The following is a 26384-nucleotide window of genomic DNA, read 5'->3' on the forward strand; positions in this document are numbered from 1 at the left end:
TACTAGTATTGCTCATTAATAATCTGATCACGCAGAGTCCTGGCAGTCCTGTCTACCTTGTAATCTCCCTGCGTCTTCCTCCAATTCTTGTTGCATTTCCTCCTCCTCCACTTCCTCCTATGCCTCTTCCTCTTCCTCAGGTTCTCACCTGATAGGCGGTGGCAAGGGCTGTTCCCTCATAATGGCCAGGTTGTGCAGCATGCAGCTTACAATGACAATCTTGATACCCGCTCAGCTGAGTACTGCAGGACTCCTCCAGAGCGGTCCAGGCAGCGGAAGCGTTGCTTGAGGACGCCTGTGGTGTGCTCTATGATGTTCCGTGTGGCAGCATGGCTCTCGTTGTAGGCCTGCTATGCACGTAGGTGTGCGTTCCTGACTGGAGTCATGAGTCATTTCATGAGGGGATAACCCTTGTCGCCCAGTAGCCAGCCTTTGACATGCCGTGCTGGTTGAAATATAGGTGGAACAAAGGACTGCCAAAGAATGAAAGAATCATGACAGCTGCCAGGATAGTGGGCATTCACCTGCATGATGCGTTGTGTGTGGTCGCACATCAGCTGCACATTAAGGGAGTGGAATCCCTTTCTGTTCAAGAGTATGGCCGAGTTCAGATGTGGTGCACGCATGGCAATATGCAGGCAGTCAATGGCATGGGGAAGCCTGCAATGTGAGTAAACCCTCATACTTGCTCCTCTTGCTTGCCTCTGGCAAGAGGGAATGAGATGAATCTGTTTCTCATTGCGTACAGAGCCTCAGTGTCCTCCCTTATGCAGCAGTGCTCAGCAAACTGCGAGATGTTACTTATATCTTCAGAACAGCCTGAAAGGAGCCAGACCCGTAAAAATTAAGAGCCACAGTTTTCTTGACAGCCACAGGCAATGTTGTCCTTGCTCTACTTTGAGGCTGCAGCAGTTGACAACTTTCAGTCACGGCCACTTTAGTGAACCACAGACATCTGATGCACTGGTCGTCGCTGAAGTTGAGGTAAGAGAATTAGTCCCTGAAGACCCTCCTTGGATATGGCCTCCTGCTGAGTGCCCTGCTCCTCTTCCTCCTCCTCCTCCCTCTTTTAGCAGCTTGTCTTGCTCTGAGTCGTTTCTTTTCATTCTCCCCGTCATGTTCAATTCCCAGATGAAGCCCTACCAGGCCACCCATGTCTGGAAGCAACTTTTTTCAGCACAGTATTTTAAATGTCACTAAAAGTACTGCAAGACCAGCCAGACCACTCTCTAGAATATTGAAACTTTGGCCAAGTATAGGAAACATCCAAAATTGCATCAGCAGCCAGTAGAAATAATCCAGCAACTAACCTTTATGATCCCTTTAAATAGTGGTGGTGGTGGCAGGGAGTGTCCTTCATGCTGTTTAAGTCCTGTTCAGCTGTGCGAGGTTGGCTAGAGTGCTGAGTGCCAAAATTTCACTGGTTGCTTCAAATCAGCATCACACACTGATTTGTGTCATCATCTCCCTACTCTACATGCTGCCGGCGGTCGTTAGGTGAGTGCAACCACCTTTAGCAAGATGGCGTCCTGCGCACTTCCAGTCGGAAGTGTGCGTGCGCATCTCGGACGCTATTTTCGGGACTTAGGTGTCTGCGTAGCGCCTACAAAATGGGCGCTAAATGGCCCAATTTCGCCCCCATGATTCTGACTCAGTGGGGTTGAGAATTGAACCTGTATCTCCAATACCATGGTATCATTGGATTACCAATACATGGTAATATCTAAACATACTGCAACTTAACGTATTATAGAGCTGCACTAACTATAAAATTCATAAAAACTATTTAAGTTCAGCAAAACGTTCCTGACTGGACTTCAGGCTTTAACGCCCTATGTGAATGAATTTTTAAAAGAATGACCCAAAACTTTTTATGAATAGTTTCTAATGTGCTTTTTTAAATCAAACTTAAAACTGGGAGTAAGATTGGGAGTTCATTCCATGCTTTTTAAAGCCAAACACAAGTATGATGGGGATTAATCTGCCTTATACAGCACATGTGAATCAGATTAAGAGACTAGATTTTTTAACATACTATCTATCTGTGGGCAAAATTGGGAGAAAACATACAATGTACTTATATTAAAATTTACCACTAATATTATCAAAATGGCAACAGTTAAATACTAATTTATTGTATCTTTTACAGAAACAGCAGAAATTCTTACCTGACTGATGACAGGATGGCAGATACTTTGGGTCCACATTTTATTCGTACATTCCTGCGTTCTAGCACACCTATCTTTGCACCACCCACACTGCATGAAGTAAGGAGCTGTTAAACACTTACGGCAGGACAAGAAATGGCCACACCCTGGGCCCGTTAAAGGTATTCTGCTTATCTAGCAAGAAAGAACAAGTCATTTTTTATGGCGCAATTAGTTTTTGAACAAATGGGAATTTATTACATCAATAAAAAAGCTTCTCCATTCCATTAGCAAAAAAGATGAGTAAACTATTAATCTATTATACATTTAAAACTGTGAGTGGCCACAGCAGTCCAAATGTACTGTGCCTACAGGTGGTGCTGTGAGGGTCACATTAGGGCTCAACCAACACTACGTGATAGCTCAAACGTACAGAACCTTCCCCTACTGGCCAGCTGCAACCTATAGTAAAAGCATTCATGGGAGATCGACTGGTATGATAGAACTATTCCTGTAAATTTCCTACATTACAACAGTGACTACACTTAAAAGTATTTCATTGGTTTTACGGTGCTTTGGGACGTCCTGGGGTCATGAAAGGTGCGATATAAATGCAGGTTCTTTCTTTTAAATCAAATTAACTATTAGTCATGCCTACAATGTGACTAAACCAGCCTCAATATTTGAAGGTGGCAAATCAAAATTGTAAGAAACTACTCTTTCATATGAATAGATATTTACACCCAAAGCGAACTTACCTTTCTCCCTGTGATGACAACTATATAGCCATCTGCAGATCCAGATTGTTCAACTGCTACTTCAGGAGATACTGAGCTCGAGTCCAGCTGGAAATTGACATGGGGTGTTGGTCGCTCAACTCGTGAAACCACCACCTGTAACGATAATATTTATAGCAATTTTCAAATGTTTCTAGAGTTGGTCAGTGTTCTGCCACAAGCTATCACGAGCACATTGACATCAAAAGGCAAATTTATTATGGCACTAGCTTTTCTCCACTTTAACTTCTAAATTTGCTTTTGGAAGTATAAATGAATTGTACATGGTAGTCTGAGTGGATTCCCAGTTTAAAAATCCAAGCTCAGAACCCTGGTAGAATATATATGGGGTGATTTTCCTGGGGCCTATAGAAATAAATGCTATTGGTGGGCAGCGCAGTGGAATAACACTGCGCCAGTTGTCATTTCACTGGATCCTGATTTCCTCTTAAGGTTTAATTTGCATGTCATGGCATTATATGGGCAGGCTCTATGGCCTGCTACTGGGCGCAGCCATGAGGGCACAGAAAATTCAAGTGCTGCTGCAGGCCTTAAAGGCCTGAGGCTGCTTAAAGGGGCTGGAGTACCTTGGGCCTTGGGAGAGCCTATGAAAGGAACCGAGAAGCCTGAGCCTGGGTGAGCAGTGTAGAAGCCAACCACTTGCAGATAAATATCCTGGGTGCTTCTGAGAAGTGATTTTAGCCAGAAGATAATTGTTAGATAGGCTCAGCAAAGCAGCAAAATTTTTTCATGGCTGCAGTTAAGTTTGCAATCTAGCAGTGTTCCAGTAAAGAGGGCTGGTCACATAAGACACCCTGTTTTGATGACAAGGCCATTGAGCTGCTGTTGCACAAAGTAGAATAGAAGAGGGATGCTCAATTTTCCCTCCATGGAAGGAAGGACATGAAGGCTGTGGCATGCTGGGCAGGGCAAGAGGAGGCAGCACCGAGACAAGGACACAGGTGCAATGCCAAAAGATCTTAATGACCTCACTATAAGGGGTAAAATAATTGTGAACCTTTACATCGATTTTAAAAAGTCTATGAGCCTTGTGGCAACTACCCGGTGTTTCCTATCATGCAGTGTAACAAGCTAATTCAAATAGAATCAGCTAAAGGTGGTAAAGTCTTATGCACAATATGGATTGACTCACTAGTCACTAGTCACATTTACTCCATACACGTATCTGCAAGAATCTAATGCACAAAAGTAAAGCAGCTCCACCTTCGCAATCACTGCAACTACTTCTGAATGCAAATTGAAAAAGCACTTCTAATGCTGTATAGGGTCACGATGCTGCAATACGCGATGGAAATCTTGTCGGTCTCTGCAGAAGAAGGCAAGCCACAGCTGTTGGGAGGAGGACCTAGTACAGTTCAGGAAGTCATCGTATTTGAGGAAGGGGCAGGGGAGCTCCACCAACGCAACTTGAGAGAGGTGCAGGAGATGGTGAAGTGGATGAGCATGTCCCCACTGAGGGTTTGTTGTTTTCTTTCCCACCTTCCCTCCCTGTCTTGGTCAATGTATCTGAAAAGGTCAACTTTCACGACCTCTCCATGCAGTTGACACTGATGATGAAACCCATTCCTACATATCCTCTTATTAATTTGCCTTTGTGTTTGTCCCTCTTTCTTGTCACTGGAATGGCAGAGCAATCAGAGGCCAAACCTTCCAAAGAACTGCAGGAATCAGCTCTTCTGTCACCCTATCACAATTCCAAGCAGTTGGCATGCAACAACCCAGTTACATCCAACTGGGGGGGGAGGGGATATAGATAGTGAGTATGAGGGTTGCACTGAGGTGGACTCACTGAGCATTGGAGAGCAGGAACAGAAAGAGCAGGAGAAGGAAGAGGATGAGGCTTCTCCAGCAGCTGAACGGGCAGTGGAGCCTGATCGCCGTGGCCCTGCATTCAAAAAGCAAATGCTTTCAAGCCACGATAGACCATTGGAGTCATTGGGTGATGTGCTGAGCAACTTCTGCACCATGATAACAATCCATATTCTGCAGGTGTGAAGTGCTGATGCACAGTATTAAGAGCATGCAGGCATCCTTGGAGCGAGTGGCAGCTCCAGGGTCATCTGCTGCGCAGCCCCTCACAGCTGAGTCCTTGTTGCCAGTCATAGGTTCTCTCATGAATACATAGGCTGCTGCAATACAGACCCTTGGCTGCACTGTGACAGCCTCCATGGACTAGCTCACAGAAGGATGGCTCAAACAAAGATGGAAAGGTGTTCAACCACCCTCAGACCTACAGGCAGGGTGACAGAGAGGCCAGGAGAAAGGGAAGGTTGGAGCAGACCATTAGAGATCTGTGCCTATACTTCCAGTTGGCTGCACCTCTTGGAGTGCTATACCCAGGAAAATTGAATCTATAGACACATGCTGTAATTTAATTCCTCTGCAATAGGGCAACAATGCAAAACATTGACAAAATTAGCTCAATAACATAATTATCAAAACATAATCATATTTTTGTTTGTCATATTTTGCAGTGTTACATAAACAAACATAGAATATGCCAACTTAGGCCAGAAGATCCCTGGTTCGATTCCCAGTCTATACTGAGTTAGCTGATCTCAGCTGGATGAGTAACAGAGGTTATAACTGGCCTCAGTGCCCTGGATAAGGACAGGATGTCCTGACAGTTGAACAGCCTACCAAGATTTGTTGTCTAGGCACTGACATGAAGAATGGCCACTTGGGCAAGTTATTAAAAAAGGGGCCTGGAAGGGCTCTGCACCATTTTAACCCCCAGGGATCTGCTGGATGCAATGTCTCCAGCATCTCCCTGGGGGTGAAAATGGTGCAGAGTCCTCTTTTTAATATGGTAATGAAGCTCCCACCTGTTTCCATCAGGAGCTTCAGATGCCCATTCCAGGCCTGACTCTAATATGGTGCGTGGCCATAACTGTGCAAGAATCTAACACAAGTGAATTCCAGTGGATTTTTGTTCTTCTTCCATCTTGCTACTGCCCAAAATTGAGGTGGTAGCAAGAAAAAAATCACCCCCCCCCACCCCGACCTGCTGTAGTTAACCCCTTAAATGTACAAGTCCCAGCATTGGTTAATCTAACCATGTACAGATTCTGCCTGTAAAGCAAATAAACCTTAGACATCATCATTTACTGACATTAACTTGGCTATAAATTTATGTTTTCATCTAAGAAAACAATCACAGATCATGTAGATCATGTAAAGTAGAATCGAAATCAATGCTTGAAATCAATGTTTATTATGCAAGAAACAGCACAAATCATAAACCAAAACCATTTCAATTATAGACTGATGCCTAACATTTGGCTATTTCCCTGGGTTCAATATGATTTCTTGCTTCTCCTGTAAGCAAAGCACAGCAAGAGTTACTTCATTTTCATTTGAAAGTATTTTTGTTGGCACAGTACACCTGAACTCTGCCAAAGAATGGTACAACTCTGGTTCATACTTGTAATTCCTGACCACAACATTTGACAACATAACAACATAAGAAACAGGAGCAGGAGTAGGCTAAACAGCCCCTCGAGCCTGATCTACCATTCAATAAGATCATGGCTGACCTTCTACTTCAACTCCACTTTCCCGCCCGATCCCCATATCCCTCGATTTCCTTAGAGTCCAAAAATCTATCGATCTCAGTCTTGAATATACTCAATGACTGAGCATCCGCAGCCCTCTGGGGTAGAGAATTCCAAATATTCACGACCTCTGAGTGAAGAAATTTCTCCTCATCTCGGTTCTAAATGGCCGACCCCTTATCCTGAGACTATGTCTCCTAGTTCTAGATTCTCTAGCCAGGGGAAACATCCTCTCAGCATCTACCCTGTCAAACCTTCTTAGAATCTTATATGTTTCAATGAGATCACCTCTCATTCTTCTAAACTCCAGAGAGTATAGGCCCATTCTACTCAATCTTTCAACCTTTCTTTTGAGACAGAAACTATGCCAGAAAGAGCTGCATTGTAGGGCTAGGAGTCAGCATAGGTCCATCCTTACTTCTGCCAATCAAAATAAAACATGAATGTGTCTGGTCCCGAACTGCGACTATAACCAAGTGAGCTTTTCTGCCAGAATTTAAGCACAAGGGGAAAATGAACCTTTTTTTTTAAAAACGGTAGTCAGTACTTTTTTATTTTATTCGTTCATGGGATGTGGGCGTCGCTGGAGAGGCCGGCATTTATTGCCCATCCCTAGTTGCCATTGAGAAGGTGGTGGTGAGCCGCTGTCTTGAACCGCTGCAGTCCATGTGGTGAAGGTTCTCCCACAGTGCTGTTAGGAAGGGAGTTCCAGGATTTTGACCCAGCGATGATGAAGGAACGGCGATATATTTCCAAGTCGAGATGGTGTGTGACTTGGAGGGGAACATGCAGGTGGTGTTGTTCCCATGTGCCTGCTGCCCTTATCCTTCTAGGTGGTAGAGGTCATGGGTTTGGGGGGTGCTGTCGAAGAAGCCTTGGCGAGTTGCTGGAGTGCATCCTGTGGCTAGATCAGTGGGTCAGATCGCAGCAGGTAAGCTTGTTGGGCCTGGAGGAAACACTCCTGCTCCTCTTGGCTCACATGCAGTGCAATAAAGGCACTCACCTGATGATCTGGCCCTTCTCGCCTTCTTTTACCTGGCGAGAATCATGAGCCCTGGGAATCCCGGTCCTCATGAGTCAAAAATAAAAAAAGCTGTTAAATTGGAGGCACAGAGCCTTCTTAAAAGATAAGGAGCTTAAAAGATAAGCCTCCGTTAAAATCGGAAGTGGGCGGGTTGGAGGCGAGTTGGAGTTGGGTTTGACATTTTTACACCCGCTCCCAACCATAGGAACATAGGAACAGGAGTAGGCCATTCAGCCCCTCGTGCCTGCTCCGCCATTTGATAAGATCATGGCTGATCTGTGATCTAACTCCATATACCTGCCTTTGGCCCATATTCCTTAATACCTTTGATTGCCAAAAAGCTATCTATCTCACATTTAAATTTAGCAATTGAGCTAGTATCAATTGCCGTTTGCGGAAGAGAGTTCCAAACTTCTACCACCCTTTGTGTGTAGAAATGTTTTCTAATATCGCTCCTGAAAGGTCTGGCTCTAATTTTTAGACTGTGCCCCCTACTCCTAAAATTCCCAACCAGCGGAAATAGTTTCTCTCTATCCACCCGTACTTGGTAGTTGAAATTACCCCCTATGTTACTGAAGCTCAGTTTCCACCCCATTTGATTCCCCCACCCCTTTTGGTGGAGTGGGAGGCTGATCTCAGTTCCCACCACTCTATGCCGCCATGGAGTTGAGATTGAAGATTTTAGTACCACTGCTTTGCTAGTCAGTCCTTTTAATTCTCAATGCAGATTGTCTGTTAGGAACATTGCATCTTCAATAAATCAATCGGACAAAATAATCTTTAAATGAGAAGTTTGCTGTTTGAAACTTGTCCTCAAGAAGATGGTTTTATATCACTTAACACATTGCTACACAACATCATTCTTGGTAAATTAGTCACCTCATCTTTGTATAATTTAATTGTACTCTATCACATAAAAAAGGTGTCTATTTTTTAAAATGTAAGATTCATTAGGTTTTTTGAGTCTTAATCTAAAAATACAGCCTTTATAATCAAAAAGTTTTTTTCCAATCATTAGTTTCCATTTTATTTTTTTATTCGATGAAGAAATCTTTGTTGTTACTTCTTCAAAAACTATGCAATAGTCATGCCTCCACATGCCTTTCCTCTCAGATATAAAGCATATATGATTTCTGAACCATTACCTACTCTAAATGATAATATTTTCTTCCATCGCTCTTTCTAGTTTTTGATGCCAAGACAGTTTCATAATGTATATGGAGGAGGCAGCAATCGTTCATCTAGAACCAGCGTCATAGAAGTTTACAGCATAGAGGCAAGCCATTTGGCCGATTGTGTCTGTGCTGTCGCTTTGCTAGATCCAAAATTAATCCCACTGCCATGCTTTCTCCCCATAGCCCTGTATCTTCCCCTGCTTCAAGTATTTATCTAATTTTCCCTTAAAAGTTGCAAGGTCTTAACTACTCCCTGTTCGATGATCCAACATTTTCCATAACTTTTTCCCTCACTTTCGCTGATAATTTTTAGTTGATGATCCCTCATTACTGATTTCCCAACCAGACGAAATAATCTTTCCCTATTCACTCAATTAAAACCCTTCATAATTTTAAAAACCTCTATTAAATCTTATCATAGCCTTCCCAGCTGTGGTGCAAATGGCCCCAGTATCTCAAGTCTCTCCTCATAATTATAGTTTCTTATCCCAGCCATCATTCTAGTGAACCTATGGCTTTAAATGTCCTTTGTATAATGGGATGGCCAAAACTCCATTCAGTACTTGGTGGCCCAAATATTATCTTGTACAAATTTATCAAAATCACTCATTTTGTACTCGATTTATAAAATCCAAAATGTGATTAGCCTTTTTCATGGGTGCCAGACAAATGCCAGGCAATGACCATCTCCAACAAGAGAGGGTCTAACCACCTCCCCTCGACATTCAATGGCATTACCATCGCCGAATCCCCCACCATCAACATCCTGGGGGTCACCATTGACCAGAAACTTAACTGGACCAGCCACATAAATACTGTGGCTACAAGAGCAGGTCAGAGGCTGGGTATTCTGTGGCGAGTGACTCACCTCCTGACTCCCCAAAGCCTTTCCACCATCTACAAGGCACAAGTCAGGAGTGTGATGGAATACTCTCCACTTGCCTGGATGAGTGCAGCTCCGACAACACTCAAGAAGCTCGACAACATCCAGGACAAAGCAGCCCGCTTGATTGGTACCCCATCCACCACCCTAAACATTCACTCCCTTCACCACCGGCGCACTGTGGCTGCAGTGTGTACCATCCACAGGATGCACTGCAGCAACTTGCCAAGGCTTCTTCGACAGCACCTCCCAAACCCACGACCTCTACCACCTAGAAGGACAAGAGCAGCAGGTACATGGGAACAACACCACCTGCAAGTTCCCCTCCAAGTCACACACCATCCCGACTTGGAAATATATCGCCGTTCCTTCATTGTCGCTGGGTCAAAATCCTGGAACTCCCTACCTAACAGCACTGTGGGAGAACCTTCACCACACGGACTGCAGCGGTTCAAGAAGGCGGCTCACCACCACCTTCTCAAGGGCAATTAGGGATGGGCAATAAATGCCGGCCTTGCCAGCGATGCCCACATTCCATGAACGAATAAAAAAAAATCTATCTACACGTGTATTTTCAGGGAATTAATAGGTTTCACCCCTGGGTTTCTTCCACCACACACACCACACCTTTCAATGTCTTTCCATTGAGCGTGTGCTCCCATTCCCTGTTTTTCCTCTCAAATTGCATTACTTCACATTTATCTGCATTAAATTGGATTGCCATCTGTCTGCCCATTCCATTAACCTGTTCATGTTTTCTGCAGTCCTCAATGTTATTTGCTGAACCCCCTATCTTTGTGTAGTCAGCAAATTTCAATATTGTGATCCCAACACCCATGTCCAAATCATACAGATAGAGGGAACACAAAAGTGGACTCAGCACCGACCCTTCGGGTACACCACTCCCAATCTCTCACAAATCTGAGCAATACCTAATACCTTACCCTTTGGTTCCTGGCCATCAACAACTTTCTATCAATGCAGCTACATTTCCTCTTATACTATGCGCCTGAATGTTTGCAAAAAGCATGCTGGGAGACACCTCATCAAGCGTCTTCTGAAAATCTTTTGCATTCCTTTTATCTATACAGTCAGTCACTTCTTGAAAAAATGTTTAAATTTGTCAAACATGCCTTGTCTTTAACAAATCTATGCATGCTGTCCTTGATTAACCCATGCATTTCGAAATGCTCACTAATTTTATCTTGAATTATGGATTGCTGCAATTAGAATGTTGATGAAGGAAGACAGAACTTAGAGATTAACCACACAAGGGAGTGTTTCACCCAAAATTGAATTAATGAAACTCTACCCAGACATATAACTATGCCAGTCATGCTTTCTTACGACCTTAAAGAGTGATTCATTAGTTAAGGCCAAATTTTACAACCTAAATTCATTTAGCCGTTAAACGATTGCAAAATCTGCTAAGCAGGTTAACTACTGGAAAGAACAAAGATTCAGCTATGTGATAAAGAAAGAAAGACGTACGTTTATAAGAATTGACCAACTCTTCTGTGAAAGTTAACATTTCTGATTTCTCTTACATATACAAGAAGCATGTATAAAGGATTCAATATTTCATTTTAAAGTTGCACAACCCCAAAGTTTTTTATTATATCAGGAGTAAATGTTTTGGAAAAAGCTTTCAAACAGATCTGATCGTTTCAGAGATGCACTGGTTTAAACTAATAAATCTTCTTGTTTATTCCTATTTGTACATCAGACTAGAGTTGCCTTTGGCCACCGAAGACCAATAACCACTCAGTATGAAAATCCTAAAAGCATCACCAGAATTCTGTGGCTCTTATACATGTTGGAAATGATCAGCTTTTGAGGCTGAATGATCTTCACATATGAAATTCATGACTTGGACTTGGGTGTACAGGGCACAATTTCAAAATTTGCAGATGACACATAACTTGGAAGGGTAGTAAATAGTGAGGAGGATAGTGATAAACTTCAAGAGGACATAGACAGGCTGGTGACATGGGTGGTCATGTGGCAGATGAAATTTAGCGCAGAAAAAAGTGGTTAAAAAAGCATACGGGATTCTGGGCTTTATAAATAGAGGCATAGAGTACAAAAGTATGGAAGTTATGATGAACCTTTATAAAACACTGGTTCAGCCACAACTTGAGTATTGTGTCCAGCTCTGGACACAACACTTTAGGAAAGATGTGAAGGCCTTAGAGAGGGTGCAGAAGAGATTTACTAGAATGATTCCAGTGATGAGGGACTTTAGTCATGAGGATAGACTGGAGAAGCTGGGGTTGTTCTCCTTGGAACAGAGATGGTTGAGAGGAGATTTGATAGAGGTATTCAAAATCATGAAGAGTTTAGACAGAGTATATAGAGAGAAACCGATCCTATTGGCGGAAGGGTCAAGAGCCAGAGGACATAGATTTAAGGTGATTGGCAAAAGAACCAAAGATGACATGAGAAAAACTTTTTTACACAGTGAGTGGTTAGGATCTGGAATGCACTGGCAGAGGGGGTGGTGGAGGCAGATTCAATCATGGCCTTCAAAAAGGAACTGAATAAGTACTTGAAAGGAAAAAATTTGCACGGCTGGGGGAAAAGGCAGGGGAGTGGGACTAGCTGGAATGCTCTTGCATAGAACTGCCGCAGACTCGATGGGCCGAATGGCCCTCCTTCCATGCTGCAACCTTTCCATGATTCTATGAAACCATGGGCTCGATTTTACAATGGTTGGCAGCGAGGTGGTGAAGGTGCGCGTGACAAACCCGCATGAACAAAACTTACCGTTTCCGACACGATCGCATGTTGATTGATGATGATTAACATCCTCTCCGGGTTTTGCGCCCAGCAACTAGTCTGATTGACAGTCTGGCTCAGGAGCTGCGACGTGGGGGGGGCGGTGGCAAGAAAGAGAGAGAGTGAGAGTGGGAACGAAGACGGGGACGTCGGGGGAACGAAGAGGGGGACGTCGGGGGAACGAAGAGGGGGACGTCGGGGGAACAAAGAGGGGGACGTCGGGGGAACAAAGAGGGGGACGTCGGGGGAACAAAGGGGGGACGTCGGGGGAACAAAGGGGGGACGTCGGGGGAACGAAGAGGGGGACGTCCGGGGAACGAAGAGGGGGACGTCGGGGGAACAAAGGGGGGACGTCGGGGGAACGAAGAGGGGGACGTCCGGGGAACGAAGAGGGGGACGTTGGGGGAACAAAGAGGGGGACGTCGGGGGAACAAAGGGGGGACGTCGGGGGAACAAAGGGGGGACGTCGGGGGAACAAAGAGGGGGATGTCAGGGGAACAAAGTGGGGGACGAAGAGGGGGACGTCGGGGGGACGAAGGGGGGGACGAAGAGGGGGGTGTCAGGGGAACAAAGAGGGGGACAAAGAGGGGGACGTCGGGGGGACGAAGGGGGGGACGAAGAGGGGGATGTCGGGGGGACGAAGAGGGGGACGTCGGGGGGGGACGAAGAGGGGGACGTCGGGGCGGGACGAAGAGGGCGACGTCGGGGGGGACGAAGATGGGGACGTCGGGGGGGGACGAAGATGGGGACGTCAGGGGGGACGAAGAGGGGACGTCGGGGGGGACGAAGAGGGGGATGTCAGGGGGGACGCAGAGGGGGACGTCGGGGGGGACGCAGAGGGGGACGTCGGGGGGGACGAAGAGGGGGACGTCGGGGGGGACGAAGAAGGGGATGTCAGGGGGGACGAAGAGGGGGACGTCGGGGGAACGAAGAGGGGGACGTCGGGGGGGACGAAGAGGGGGACATCGGGGGGGGACGAAGAGGGGGACATCGGGGGGATGAAGAGGGGGACCATCGGGGGGATGAAGAGGGGGACCATCGGGGGGACGAAAAAGGGGGCCATCGGAACGGGAGACATTAGATATTGGAGCAGGTTGCAAAGGTAGGTTCATTTAATGTTTTCACTTCCTTCCATGGTTTTTTATTGAATTTATTTAGTTTCTTTTTCCCTGATCTGGCCCTTCATGCCTGGTTTCACCAGGCGTGAATCAGAAGCGGTGGGCAAGCCGTCCTGGTAAGTTAAAAATCGTTCTAATCCCTTCATCTGTCACAGGTAAAGTGCCTTAAGTACCTCAATGAGGTACATTTGGGACTTTAACTGTCATCCCGCCGGCTTTAATTGCGCACATAGGTGGGTCCCTGGGAAACTTGGAAGTCGGTGGGTTGGAGCCAGCTTCCGAACCTGAATGGGATTTCCACGATTTTTGGAGCCCCCCACCCACAATGCACCCGCAATTGCCTCCTAAAATCACTCCCCTGGACTTCAAATGACATATTTCAGACAATATGCAGAAGTTATAAATATTAACGTTGCAAGTTTTAGAGATTTCTTTATCTGCTATATTTGATACAATTCAGGCTCTCACTCAATTCACTTTACTCATGTTTACAGCAAAGAACAGTTTCCATAGGCAGATCCTTGTCCTCTGTGTTCTGAAACTGCCCAAGTCGAATACTTTAGCCATACATTGGCCAAGGATACATCTTGCGCCCTAACAATGTAAGACATGTAGGCACTCCTGCCTTTTAGATACTGATCACCCCAAAACAGGCATGGATGTCCCAGCGTCAGATGCACCCTGCGTCACCCAAGCTTTCTGTTGACCAGCCATTCACCCTAACTGGTGTATGTACAGCACCAGATTCCCTGCATTTGGCAGTGTCATACCACACAGCTGCATATGGTCTTCGCAAATCTGCTCCAGACTATCTGAGCAGCAATTGTCATGCTTTATGTTCCACCTTAATAAATCTATTACATTTGATTTCTGTTGAATTACCTGGTGTGACCTGCTGCGCTACACTGACATCGGCTCATGAGGTGTCGGCTGGCTCAGTGAGTCACCTGCCAGTTGATTAGTGTGAACATCTGTCTTTCCGCCCTCTTGTCAGTAGTCAAGCAGACGTTCCCTTAAATCATCTGGAATCACCTCCAGAAACTGATACAATATTAACTTATGTATTTCTATGCGAGATATTCTACTTTCCTCCTCTAGCCAGTGTCATCCATCTTAACCTCCAGATCTCTGTAATTATGGACCTAAATTTTCCATAACATGTGAAATTCATGCCTATACAATTCTGGCCTCAAGCCATATGAAACAAGAGTTGATTATTTTACAACATCATAATCCAAATTGTCCATCAGGTCTACATGCGAAAACATTCTGCGTGATTTTTCCCAGCTTTCCTGCTAGAAACTGGGTGGGATATTGGTGGAAACGGGGGCAATACCAGGCCCACTTCCACATTTCTGTCCCAAGCTCTCTGCCCCCACCGGGATTGCTGCTGGCTGCTCCATCGCTGCCCACCACATGTAAATTCTGGCAGGGTTGGGGGGAGGTGGGGAGAGAAAGAGAAGAAAGCAGGACCCAGCTTCCTGGCTGATTTTGCTGCTATCCACCATCTTACCGCTGCTTCCCAGGACTGCATGGTGCAAGACAGCGATAAGCCCGGGTTAGCAGCAGTAAGGCCCACAATTAAGCAAATAGAGGGAGAGGGCCTAGTAAAGGCCTCCTCTCCCTCCAGTTCAACTCTCTTTGTAGGTTTGGGTCCTGGCTAAGGCCTACAAAACTGGTAGGTTTCATCACCTTCGGACACTTCTGCCTCTTTAGTTTCTCTCACTGCCTCTTCAGGGGCTGTTGCAGAGCCGTTGGATTCTTCTCTTTCGTAATGATGGGCTCCCCTTTTGCGGCGGCAATCCTGCTGAGAGTCCGCCCTACATGTTAGGTGATCCTAGATTCAGGAAAATGGGTCAGGTCTACGTTGGGGTCAGAAGGGTGGGAGGCAGTTCCACCTCACTGCTACTCCGCCCCAGCACAGATAATCCCGCTCATTACGTGCCTTTACTGCTAGGTGACAGTACCAGCCTTTCTGCCCATCATTCTTTATCCCAAATATGAGGGCTTTCTAACAATTCAAGAGCGCTTAAGAAACTATCCATGTCATCCCCTTCTTTAATATTTGGAATCTTATCAGATTTGACAACATTATTCCGAGACTTATTGCTGAATCAACTGTACTCCCATTCACCAGCCTTGGAATTAATACAACTCTTTCTGCCAGTTCGAATGCTCTTTATCCTCTTCTTGCTTGCACCAATACTTTCTTCTTTCTTGTGCTGATGCTGACACTCCTTTGCTTTCTCCTCACCTGCACTGTGTTTCTTTTTCTTCAATATTATACTTGCATTGATCCTTTTTTTCTGCCTTCATGGTTTGGTGTTGACCCTCCCCTTTACAGCCTCCAGTTCAGCACTAACTAGTATGCACTGTCCTTATCCTATTCTTACACTGCCAAATGAGCCAATACTAACTCTGCTTACATCTTTGAGCTCCAGTGCTCACTTTTACTGCAATTTGCTTCTGGTAATTTACTTTAATTTAAATCTGTAAAAATCAATGACTTTGATATAAAATGAGATGCAAGTCCTAGACGACTAAAAGGGCTCTTTCTCTGCAATCTATGATAAACACCATGTCTCCAGGGATAGATGATATTTATCTTAGAGTGAAGAAAGAGACTAGGGAGGAGTTTGTGATGCATCGACAATTGTTATCAGGAAGTCACTGGACACTGGGGAGGTACCAGTAGATTGGAAACAGGCTAATGTGTCCATATTCAAAAAGGGCACCAAAGCAGACACAGGCAGCTATAAACTCATTACTCTTACTTCAGTCCCATGTAAAATAATGGAATTGGTTATCAAGAGAAAATGTTAGGATTATTATACAGTAATAACCTAATATACAACAGTCAACATGGATTCAGAAGGGAAGATCCTGCCTGACCAACCTCCTCGACTTCTTTGAAGAAGTAACAACCAACTGGATGGTAGAAAACCTTTCCAAAAGGCAGTTAACAAAATTCCACATGAAAGGCTATTAGTTAAATTCAAAGCTGTGGGGATTTCGAGTAAACAATGGGATCGGATTAGAAATTGGCTGAAGCATAGAAAGCAGTGGACACTTGATAGAATACTTATACTGGGATGGGGGAAAAACTACTGAATGGGCTGCCCCAGCGCTTGGTGTTGGAACCACTACTGTTTTTAATTTACATCAATGATAAGAATTCAGAAACTCATTGTAAATTAGCCAAATTTGCAGAGGGTACCAAACTAGAAGGGGTAGTAAAATCGGAGGAGTCAACTTACAGAATGAGTTGGATATGTGTAGAAACAAGGAATCTGACAATAATAGGAATTATACCATTCTTTTGGAACTTTAAGGTTGAACACAACACACAAGATTGAAAGAATTGGTTCTCATTGGTAGGCAATCATGTTATTAAATCAATGTTGCCATTCGCGTTGAAGACTGTGAAGAACAGACATCCAGCCATTATGGTAACTTGAATATGAAACATTTACCTGAGGAAGGAGAAAATCTCCGAAAGCTTGTGAATTTAAAATAAAATTGCTGGACTATAACTTGGTGTTGTAAAATTGTTTACAAATGAAATAAATTGGCTCTGACAATGGTTTCAGAGCACTATGCATTTAACATTTCAAAGGCCTGAGGTACTAGCCCCAACAAACTTGACCTGATTAGTTTTTGATTAAAACAGTTGCATTAACCAAGTAGGGCCTTTGGTCCTGGAAACTAACAGCTATTTACAGACAGTATTTCTTTCACTTTCTGCCCCTCCCCCCACACAAAGACAATGACCCAGAAATTTACAGGGCCGAAGAACCCGGCACCGCCAGGGACGCGGAAGTCCTGCTGAAATTAACAGCAGGACCTCATTAAAATTTTTTAGCTCCGTTTCCTGCCTGGCAGCCGGCCAAATGGACAGACTTGCCTGAGGAGAGGACAGAACACCAGTGGCTGGAGGCCACAGCCTGGGATCCTTGGGGACGGTCCCCAGCAATCGGGAGATCGTTGAGGTCCGCGATTGGGAGGGGGGTGAGAGAGCCTGCAATCAGGAGGGCTGGTGGGGTGGGGGGGGGGGAAAGTGTGGCAATTGGGGCTGGAGGAGGCCAAAGGCTTCCTCGAGGGTCGGGGGGGGGAGCACTTCTGCTCCTCCGGACCCACAAGGAGTGCTGAAAAAGGCATTTACCTTGGACCCAGCAGCTCCCGCCTCCCTTTCACTGCGACCCCTGGGAAACCCGTGGAGCAGCAGTGAATTTTAAATAGGGCTCCCAATTGCACTGTGGGAGCCTGATTTAAATATGTTAATGAAGTGTCCCGCTCTCCACAGCCCCAATATCCGCCGCCATAAAAAAGGCAACGGGCGTGTGCACGGCATGTTCGGGTCGCATTCAGCTCTTTAACCCTCCCTCGCCTGTGGTGGGGGGTGGGGGTTAATATTGAAGCCAAAGATACTCTTTTCAGAAGGCAGCTAACAGAGTTCCATTTTAAATTCACAATTAAATTGGCCTAAAACTTTGTATAAAAAATGATTGAGATTTTACATTTTGAGGACAGAGCTCTGCTTCGGTCACAATATTCTTGACTTTTCATATTATGTACAATATTATCCAGTTTTAAGTTTTCATTCAACCATAACTTGCATTTATACAGCGCCTTTAACAAGGACAAAGAGGCCAAGGTTAAGGGGGTGGGGGGGTTGAGGAGGGGGGTGATGATGACAGATTTGAAAGGGAGGGAAAAAATACCAGAGGAGGGGGAACCGTTTTCTATCACTACACAAGGGTCTAGATAAAGTAAATTTTCTATTAGTTGTATTTTAGCAGGCTTTCTCTTTGTCACTGGAATTTTATGTACTTTAAAGGCACAACATTTTGGGAAGGTATTGTATGTTGCAATCAGAGATTAATGAACTATTATTGCTAGGATCTTTTCTTTAGGAAAATGATTAATAACTATTTTTAGCAATTAGAAGAATAAACTGCACCATTGTAACTATCCTCAATTACTCATGAATGGCATTAGTGATGCTGTTAGAGCAGGCTTCCTTTCACTATTTTGTAAGAATTAGGGGCTATTGTTCCTTTTATTAAAATATCAATCAACCCATGACAGAAGAGATTTTCAGGTTTGTTAAACATTAACATTTTGGATCATGTCCTGGCTTCAATGCATTTTTAGATTATTAGTCAACTTCATAAATAAATGGCTATCCCATAAATCTTGAGAATTAGGCCTCAATATTTGTAGCAAAGCGAGCGGTATGCCCATCCAGAAGTAGTGGCAGGCAGGCTCAGGCGATTTTAACTGCTGCTTGCCGACTACAAGAACCAAAATGGCCAAGAGGTCAGGGGGGAGCAGCTGCTCAGCTTTTAAAATTGTACCAGTTGGAGGGACCAGAGGAAATGGTCTTTGGCACTAAGGTAAGTCGTTAGGCAGAGTGGGGGAATCCTAGAGCAGGAGAGGCCCAAGGTTTTCTTGTGGGCTATGGAGAAACAGGCCGTAATATTTTACTAGCTGAATTAATCTATTAAACCTTTATAGTTAGGATGCTTTTCCATAGTCTCACTAATGGGTTTGATTGCTTAGGGAGCAATTTTAACTCTACCCGCCTGGCAGAAACCGAGGGGGTAGGCAGTTAAAACGCCCTGGGCTACTTACCTGCCCTGCTCCTGCCATCCATAATTTTTACTTGGGCTTCTGGATGGGTGGCTAAGTGGGGAAGCTGCTTTGGCTTTCCAACCAGGTAAAGTCAATTGAGAAGAAGATTTGGGACCAGAAGAGGCCATTTAAAGTAAGGGTTTTTTTTTACTTTCCTTATGGGGCCAAAAGAGCAGCAATATTCTTCTGGGCCCCACAAGGTAAATATAGGCTGCCTCTGCTCCAGCCTCCCCAGCTTCCCTTCCGTGAGACCCTCCCAAAATCCCCCTCACCACTTATCTGCATGCCGCAGGCCAGCTGCCACTTCCTGCCCGTTCTGGGGAGGAAGTGGACCGGTGACATATTAATGAGGCCCGGGAGTTAAAATGCCCTGGGTCTGTTTTTTTGTTGCAGCAGATGAGTTTCTAACTCACCCTGCCAACCGCCCGCCCAGAGTTAAAATCTCCGTGACTCACATCTAATGTGACCATCCATCGCCCAGGCGTCAGGATTTGCACCTCAGAACAAGTGAAACACTGGCATTACGTCATAGCCCTGCTAGCACACAACTCGATCTGCAAACTCCCAAAAAATAGGTCAGGTCACACATCAGAACAGAAGCACAAGCCCCATTGTAATGTGATCAAGTTCAGTAATCAGTCAGGTAGCACACAGGTAATAAGTATTGAATGTGCACATTTCTTTCTAAACGAAACATGGTGTGACAGATGATTCCTCAGTCAGGTAAATTAGCGCAAGTTTGCAATTGGTCCATTTTCTGTTACCTGGGATTATGATTCTGGAAATGTCAGCGGACAGGAAAAACATCCAACTCCTTGACATAAAAACTTGCAAAGCCAACATTACAAAATATAGTATAGAATGCCACAATTAAATGAGCTTTTTTTTAGCCACTACCCAAAATATAATCTATGGATAAAAGGGTTACAAAACAATGGCAAAATTGAGGCATGCTGTTAACTTGAAAATTCAGGACAGCCTGAAAATTTAAAAGGGAAGATTTTTGTCATTTTTCCTCCTTTACGCTGCATACTATGCCTCCTAAACCCTTGTCCATGCAGTCAGAACCGTCTGTAAGAAAGCTGCATGTGCATTGGATAAGTATGCCCTCCCTCTGTGGGAAAGTGTCTCATTTCTATTCGGCACTTGCTTCTGACAACTTGGAGGAGGCTGAAACTTGATTGCACAGGGCTATTACAGGGAATGACCTGCTCCCCATCACTGTGTTGTGGTACATTTTAGTATCAATGTGCTGCGCCAGTATGGAGGCTTGTTTCCAGTCCTTCAGACAAATCCTTCTGCGTTGACTAACCCTTGCCACCAACCTTTATTTCCTTTTATTGTTTTACTTCATCAGTTAAGATTTCTTTCTGGCACAGTACTTCGTCATTTAGCTTTGGTTGTCCCTCTTTTTTGGTTCTTTTTTATTACTCATGCAGTCTCAATTCTTGTATTGCCTGCTGCTTTTAATTTTTGAAGTAATAATTATTTCAAGCTACCAGTCTTTTTCGTATGTAATGAACAAAAAAGAAACTAGAAGGAAAAATGCAGGTAGGCTCATAGAAATGCAGGTGATCTGTATGTGGCATCCACTTGTACCAATGGGGAAAGGTGAATCAGAACAGAGAAATAATGAAATATAGGAGGACCTAGAATCTCATTACATGGTGGGAGGCTTTGTGAGTCATACAAAAAGATTCCTTTGAAAATGCATTCCTCCATAAAACAGGAAACCACAATGAAGGCATTATAGATCAATGGTTGTAATTATTGGACAGTGTTATAAGTTAATTTGAATACATCAAGCTATCTAACCCTATATTACACACATCTTGCCTACCCAACACTAACTCAATAGGCACACAACCCACAAGATAATCTCAAACGTACAGTTATGAACACTTAAAAGAGCAAAGACAATGTTAGAAGATTGATTATTTAAGTTAAAAGGTTAATCCACTCCAACCTCCTCCTAACCACTTTACTGTTCAATACACTATGGTATTGACCCCCAAATGAAAATTCTAGAATTGCTTAAAAAAAGTCAAGAAACCAAACATAAAACTGCCAGCTGAGATTCAAAGGCAATCACTGAAACAACAATCATCATAGCTACGTTGATAAGGTGAGATGAAGTAAGGCGGGAGGAGGCTTGTGTGGAGCATAAATGCCAGCATAGACATGTTGGGGTGAATGGCCTGTTTCTATGCTGTAAATACTACGTAATACTATGTAAAAAGGACATTAGAACACATGAAATTATTTTTTACAATGGAAGGAGGTGTCAGAAAAAAGGATCAATGTTGTCAATGATATGATTTAGCATATCGACACCAATAGAACACGGGGAGGCAAGACAGGGAAAAAAATGTGCACATTAAATCAATATGCTTTAATGTTGTGTAATATAACTACTCATGACCCTCCCAAATTCATTATTTCAATTACTGCTACCACAACCAATAACAGAAACAATCCACATTTGGAAGAGACAACAATTATAATTGTACACCTGGGTGATTTTTTTTAAGAAACAGTTCAAGTCAGCATAATACGACAACCATCACCACCGCACTGTGGCAGATGTTTCAAACAGACCATAAAGATACTTTTCCTAACTTGTCTGAACACACCAAGAATATGTAAATTATAAAACCAGATTAATAATTTGTATTATTTCCTGTTGTTTCTTGAAAATACATTTAACAATAGAGAAAAGTGATTTTAATAATCAATGATGATTTAAAGCCCATCTTAATGGCTGTTTATCACTGCAAGCTTCCCGTTTCAAGGTTTGGCTGGCCTTGTGCAGATATTATAAGACATGAGATTCAATACCATTACCAGTTAAAATGCTCTGGCTGGATTACAAAAAGAAAGCCATAGATTTTTAGTCATGGAGGGAAAACACATTTTATCTTGAAAAATCAGCACTAAGCTTTTAAATGCAACATTAGTTGACAGCTAAATCAAACAAATTTGGTCTGGCTGATTTTTTTTCCCTGGCCCAGTGCTGCACTCAGCTTCAATGGGTTAGATATGACCTTAACCTTTATGCTCCCTGTTGCTCCTTTTCTATAACCACAACAACTTCTTGCATTTATATAGTGCCTTTAATGGGGAAGAAAACAGCCATAGGCACTTAACAGAGGTGCAATCAGACACAAATGGATGTCGAGCCAAAGCAGGTAATATAAGGAGGGTGACCAAAAGCTTGGTCAAAGAGGTGGGTTTTAAGGGGGGGTCTTAAAAGGAGGAGAGGGTGGTGGAGAGGCAGAGGGGTTTGGGGATGCAATTCCAGAGTGTGAGGCTTAGATGGCTGAAGGCACAGCTACCAATGGTGGGGCAAAAAGAGGTGGGGATGCACAAAAGGCCAAAGTCAAAGTAACAGAGATTTTGGGGGTGGTTTTAGGGCTGGAAGAAGTGACAGAGATAGGAAGGGACGTGGCCATCTCGAGATTTAAACACAAGGTTGAGAATTTTAAATTGGAAGTGTGGGGACGGAGCTAATGTAGGTCAGAAAGGACAGGGGTGATAGGTGAACGGAACCTGGTGCAAGATAGGACACGGGCAACAGATTTTTGGATGAGCTGAAGCTTATGGAAGGTGGAGGATGGGAGCCCAGACAGGAGAGTACTGGAATAGTTGAGTCTGAAGGTGACAAAGGCATGGATGAAGATTTCAGTGGCAGATAGGCTGAGGCAGGCGATGCTATTGAGGAAGAGACAGTTTTAGTGAGTATATGGAGTTGGAAGCTCAGCTCGGGATCGAAGACAGTGCTGAGATTGTGAACAGTCAGGTTCACCCTGAGACAGCATGTAGGAGGGGAATGCAATTGGTGGCGAGGATACGGAGTTTGTGGTGGGGACCGAAGGCAATGGCTTGTCTTCTCAATGTTTAACTGGAGGAAATTGTGGCTCATCCAGTATATCAAACAATCAGTCTGACAACACAGGCAGTGGAGAGGTTGAGGGAAGTGGTGGGAACGTAGAGCTGGGTGTCATCAGCGTATATGTGGAAGCTGATCCCCTATCTGTGGATGATGTTGCCAAACGGTAACATGTAGAAGAGGAAGAGGAGGGAGCCAAAGACAGATCCTTGGGAGACCCTGTGTGGGGCCAGAAAAACAAGCCATTGCTGGAGATGCTCTGGCTACATTCGTAAGGTAAGGTAAACTAGAGTAATCGCACTGAGGACAATAAAGGAGAGACATTGGATGGTGTGATTGACCATGTCAAAGGCTGCAGAGAGGTTGAACAGGACAAGGAGCAATAATGCACCACTGTCACAGTCTGAGAGGATGTTAACTATGATTTTGGTTAGGGCTGTTTCGGTGTTGTGGCAGGGACAGAAATCTGAGTGATTTAAACATGGAGTTGTGGGAAAGATGGGCATGGATTTGGGAGGTAATAACATGTTCAAAAACTTTGGAAGGAAAGGGAGGTTGGAGATGGGGCAGTAGTTTGCAAAGACAGCGGGGGTCAAGTGTGCGTTTGTTGAAGAGGCGGTGATGACGATGGTTTTGAAAAGGAAGGGTATAGTTCTTGAGGAGAGGAAACCATTTACAATGTCAGTTAGTATGGGGGATAAGAAAGAAGTTGGGTGGTGAGCAGTTTAGTGGGAATGGAGTCAAGGGAGTAGGAGGTGCCTGTCATGGATGAGATGAACTCAGAGAGAGCATAATGATAGATGGGAGAGAAAGATGCAGGTTCAGGGCTAGGGCAGCAAGGTGGTGGAGTGGGAAGCAGCGGCGGCAGCTGAATGGATGGTCTCAATTTTAGTGACAAAGTCATCCATGAGCTCCTCAAACTTTAAGAAGCTGGTTGGTAGGGGAGAAAACCCGAGGGTTATCACTGGGCAGTTTTGGCAGAGCAGAGTGAGGCCCGATAGCATTTGGTGTGATCCAGCCAGATCTGGTGATGGGATGGCTAAACCAGATATGTGCCAGATATGCTCAAGTCTGCACCCCTTGGACTTGAGGCAGTAAAGATGGGAGCCATACCAGGGGGAGCAACTAGGGTGTTAGAGAGTAAAGGTTTTGCTGGGTAACAAGGGCATCAAAGGTGGACAAGAGGGAGTGGTTGAGCAGATCAATGGCTGCAAAAATATTGTGGCAAATGGAGAACCAGCGGCTAGGTAGTTAGAATCATAGAAAGAGAAGCATGGAAAAAGGCCATTCGGCCCATCGAGTCCGTGCTGGCTCTATGCAAGAGCAATCCAGCTAGTCCCACTCCCCCACCTTATCCCCGTAGCACTGCAAATTTTCTCCTTATCCAGTTCCCTTTTGAAAGCCATGATTGAATCTGCCTTCACCACCCCCTCTGGCAGTGCATTCAGATCCTAACCATTCACTGTGTGAAAAAGTTTATCCTCATGTCACCTTTGGTTCTTTTGCCAATCACCTTAAATCTATGTCCTCTGGTTCTTGACCCTTCCGTCAATGGGAACAGTTTCTCTCTATCTTCTGTCTAGACCCTTCGTGATTTTGAATACCTCTATCAAATCTCCTCTCAACCTTCTCTGTTCCAAGGAGAACAAGCCCAGCTTCTCCAGTCTATCCACGCAGCTAAAGTCCCTTACCCCTGTAGGCATTCTAGTAAATCTCTTCTGCACCCTCCCTAAGGCCTTCACATCTTTCCTAAAGTGCGATGCCCAGAAATGGACACAATACTCCAGTTGTGGCCGAACCAGTGTTTTATAAAGGTTCATCATAACTTCCTTGCTTTTGTACTCTATGCCTCTATTAATAAAGCCCAGGATCCCGTATGCTTTTCTAACTGCTTTCTCAACCTGCCCTAGCACCTTCAATGATTTGTGTACATATACCCCCAGATCTCTCTGTTCTGCATTAAATTTCATCTGCCATGCCGTCAGCCTGTCTATATGCTCTTGAAGTCTATCACTATCCTCCACACTGTTCACTACACTTCCAAGTTTTGTGTCATCTGCAAATTTGGAAATTGTGCACCGTACACCCAAGTCCAAGTCATTAATATATCGCAAGGGAAGCAGTGGTCCTAGTACTGACCCCTCGGGAACACCACTGTACACCTCCCTCCAATCCAAAAAACAGCCGTTCACCACTACTCTCTGTTTCCTGTTACTTAGCCAATTCTGTATCAAGTTGAGAGTTAGAAATTGCAGTTGTAAATGATATGTGGGATAGTTTTGTCCAGGGAAGGAAGTGGGTGGGGAGGGATAGAAAGAAGTAGTTAGAGATGGCCTTGTCTGTGATCAAGACTGTAGGAGTAGAGAGGCCACATGAGATGGCATGGTGGCTGTAAATATGGGTAGAAGAATTTAAATGGAAGGAGAGATTTAGGAAAGTCAGGAAGGCAGTGAATTCAGAGGAGAGAGGGCAAGGGGAGCTGAGACGAAGACTGAAATTACCGAGGATGAGAAGTCGCTCAGTGCAGAGGCTGAGGGAAGAAAGGAGGGGGGATATCTTGGTGAGAAACTCAGGATGATGATTGGAGGGGGCAAAAGAAGAGCACAATGGTAACAGCAATAGCATAACCCAATGCCTACCTGCATAATACGGCCATTAGCAGTTCCCAGATTTGCAATAGTTACTTTTCCTTGAGTGAAAACTGCAATTGAAGTTAACAAGACATTTCGGAATTGCCCAAGAAACAGGTCCAGACGTTGTACAGGGGTCGTAAATTCCATGTGGAATCCATCACTGCTTCTTCCACAATACATTTCCTTGTCTGATAAACTCTACAGGAGGAAAAGAAATAATTCAGGAAGCAATATTTCAATTAAGTTTACTATGACAATAAAAATTCTTTGTGCAAGATGGCGCGAGAAGGTCATTTGTTACGTAAATGTTGGGACCTTAAGCACAGATCGGAATTTGGACTTAAAATTAAAAAGTCAGAAATATTCAAAATAATCTTTAAAATATTTTTCAATCAATTATATTCTGTTCCCTTCCACAAACCGTAATATGGCTGTCCATGACAGAGATCAAAAGATTGTGGACACCTCCATTGTTCTTCATGTGTACTTTTTTCAACAAAAGGTGTGATCTAGTAGAGAAAGCCATTCTGATATTACTTCCCATTAGCAAAGTGTGACATCTTGTCCAACAACTTAAGTCTAAATCAAAACCTGTCTGGAAAACGCACATCAGTCAGAGGTTAAAATCAAACCTTGGTATTTCAGTCTGTGGCATGCCATGCCGTAATGGTGCAAACACCATCATCAGATTAACAAATTCACCTCACATTGGCCAGCAATTAGAGCAAAAAATTGAAAACTTATAGAGATGT

At 44.3% G+C, this 26384-nt stretch overlaps 1 protein-coding gene across 1 annotated transcript in view; it reads right to left on the reverse strand.

Annotated features, from left to right (window-relative positions):
- met (MET proto-oncogene, receptor tyrosine kinase) overlaps window positions 1–25807 on the reverse strand; it is a 69528-nt gene extending 43721 nt beyond the window's left edge. Inside the window, exons 1-3 of the mRNA XM_067999546.1 lie at window positions 25639–25807; window positions 2906–3040; window positions 2169–2342 (exon numbers count right to left, since the gene is read on the reverse strand). Coding sequence (XP_067855647.1) covers window positions 2169–2342; window positions 2906–3040; window positions 25639–25779 — 450 coding nt within the window. The 5' untranslated portion in view covers window positions 25780–25807. The remainder of the gene's footprint in view (window positions 1–2168; window positions 2343–2905; window positions 3041–25638) is intronic.
- Between the last annotated feature and the right edge of the window lie 577 nt (window positions 25808–26384).

The sequence above is a fragment of the Heptranchias perlo genome, chromosome 18, assembly GCF_035084215.1.
Source record: "Heptranchias perlo isolate sHepPer1 chromosome 18, sHepPer1.hap1, whole genome shotgun sequence".
Taxonomy (NCBI): domain Eukaryota; kingdom Metazoa; phylum Chordata; class Chondrichthyes; order Hexanchiformes; family Hexanchidae; genus Heptranchias; species Heptranchias perlo.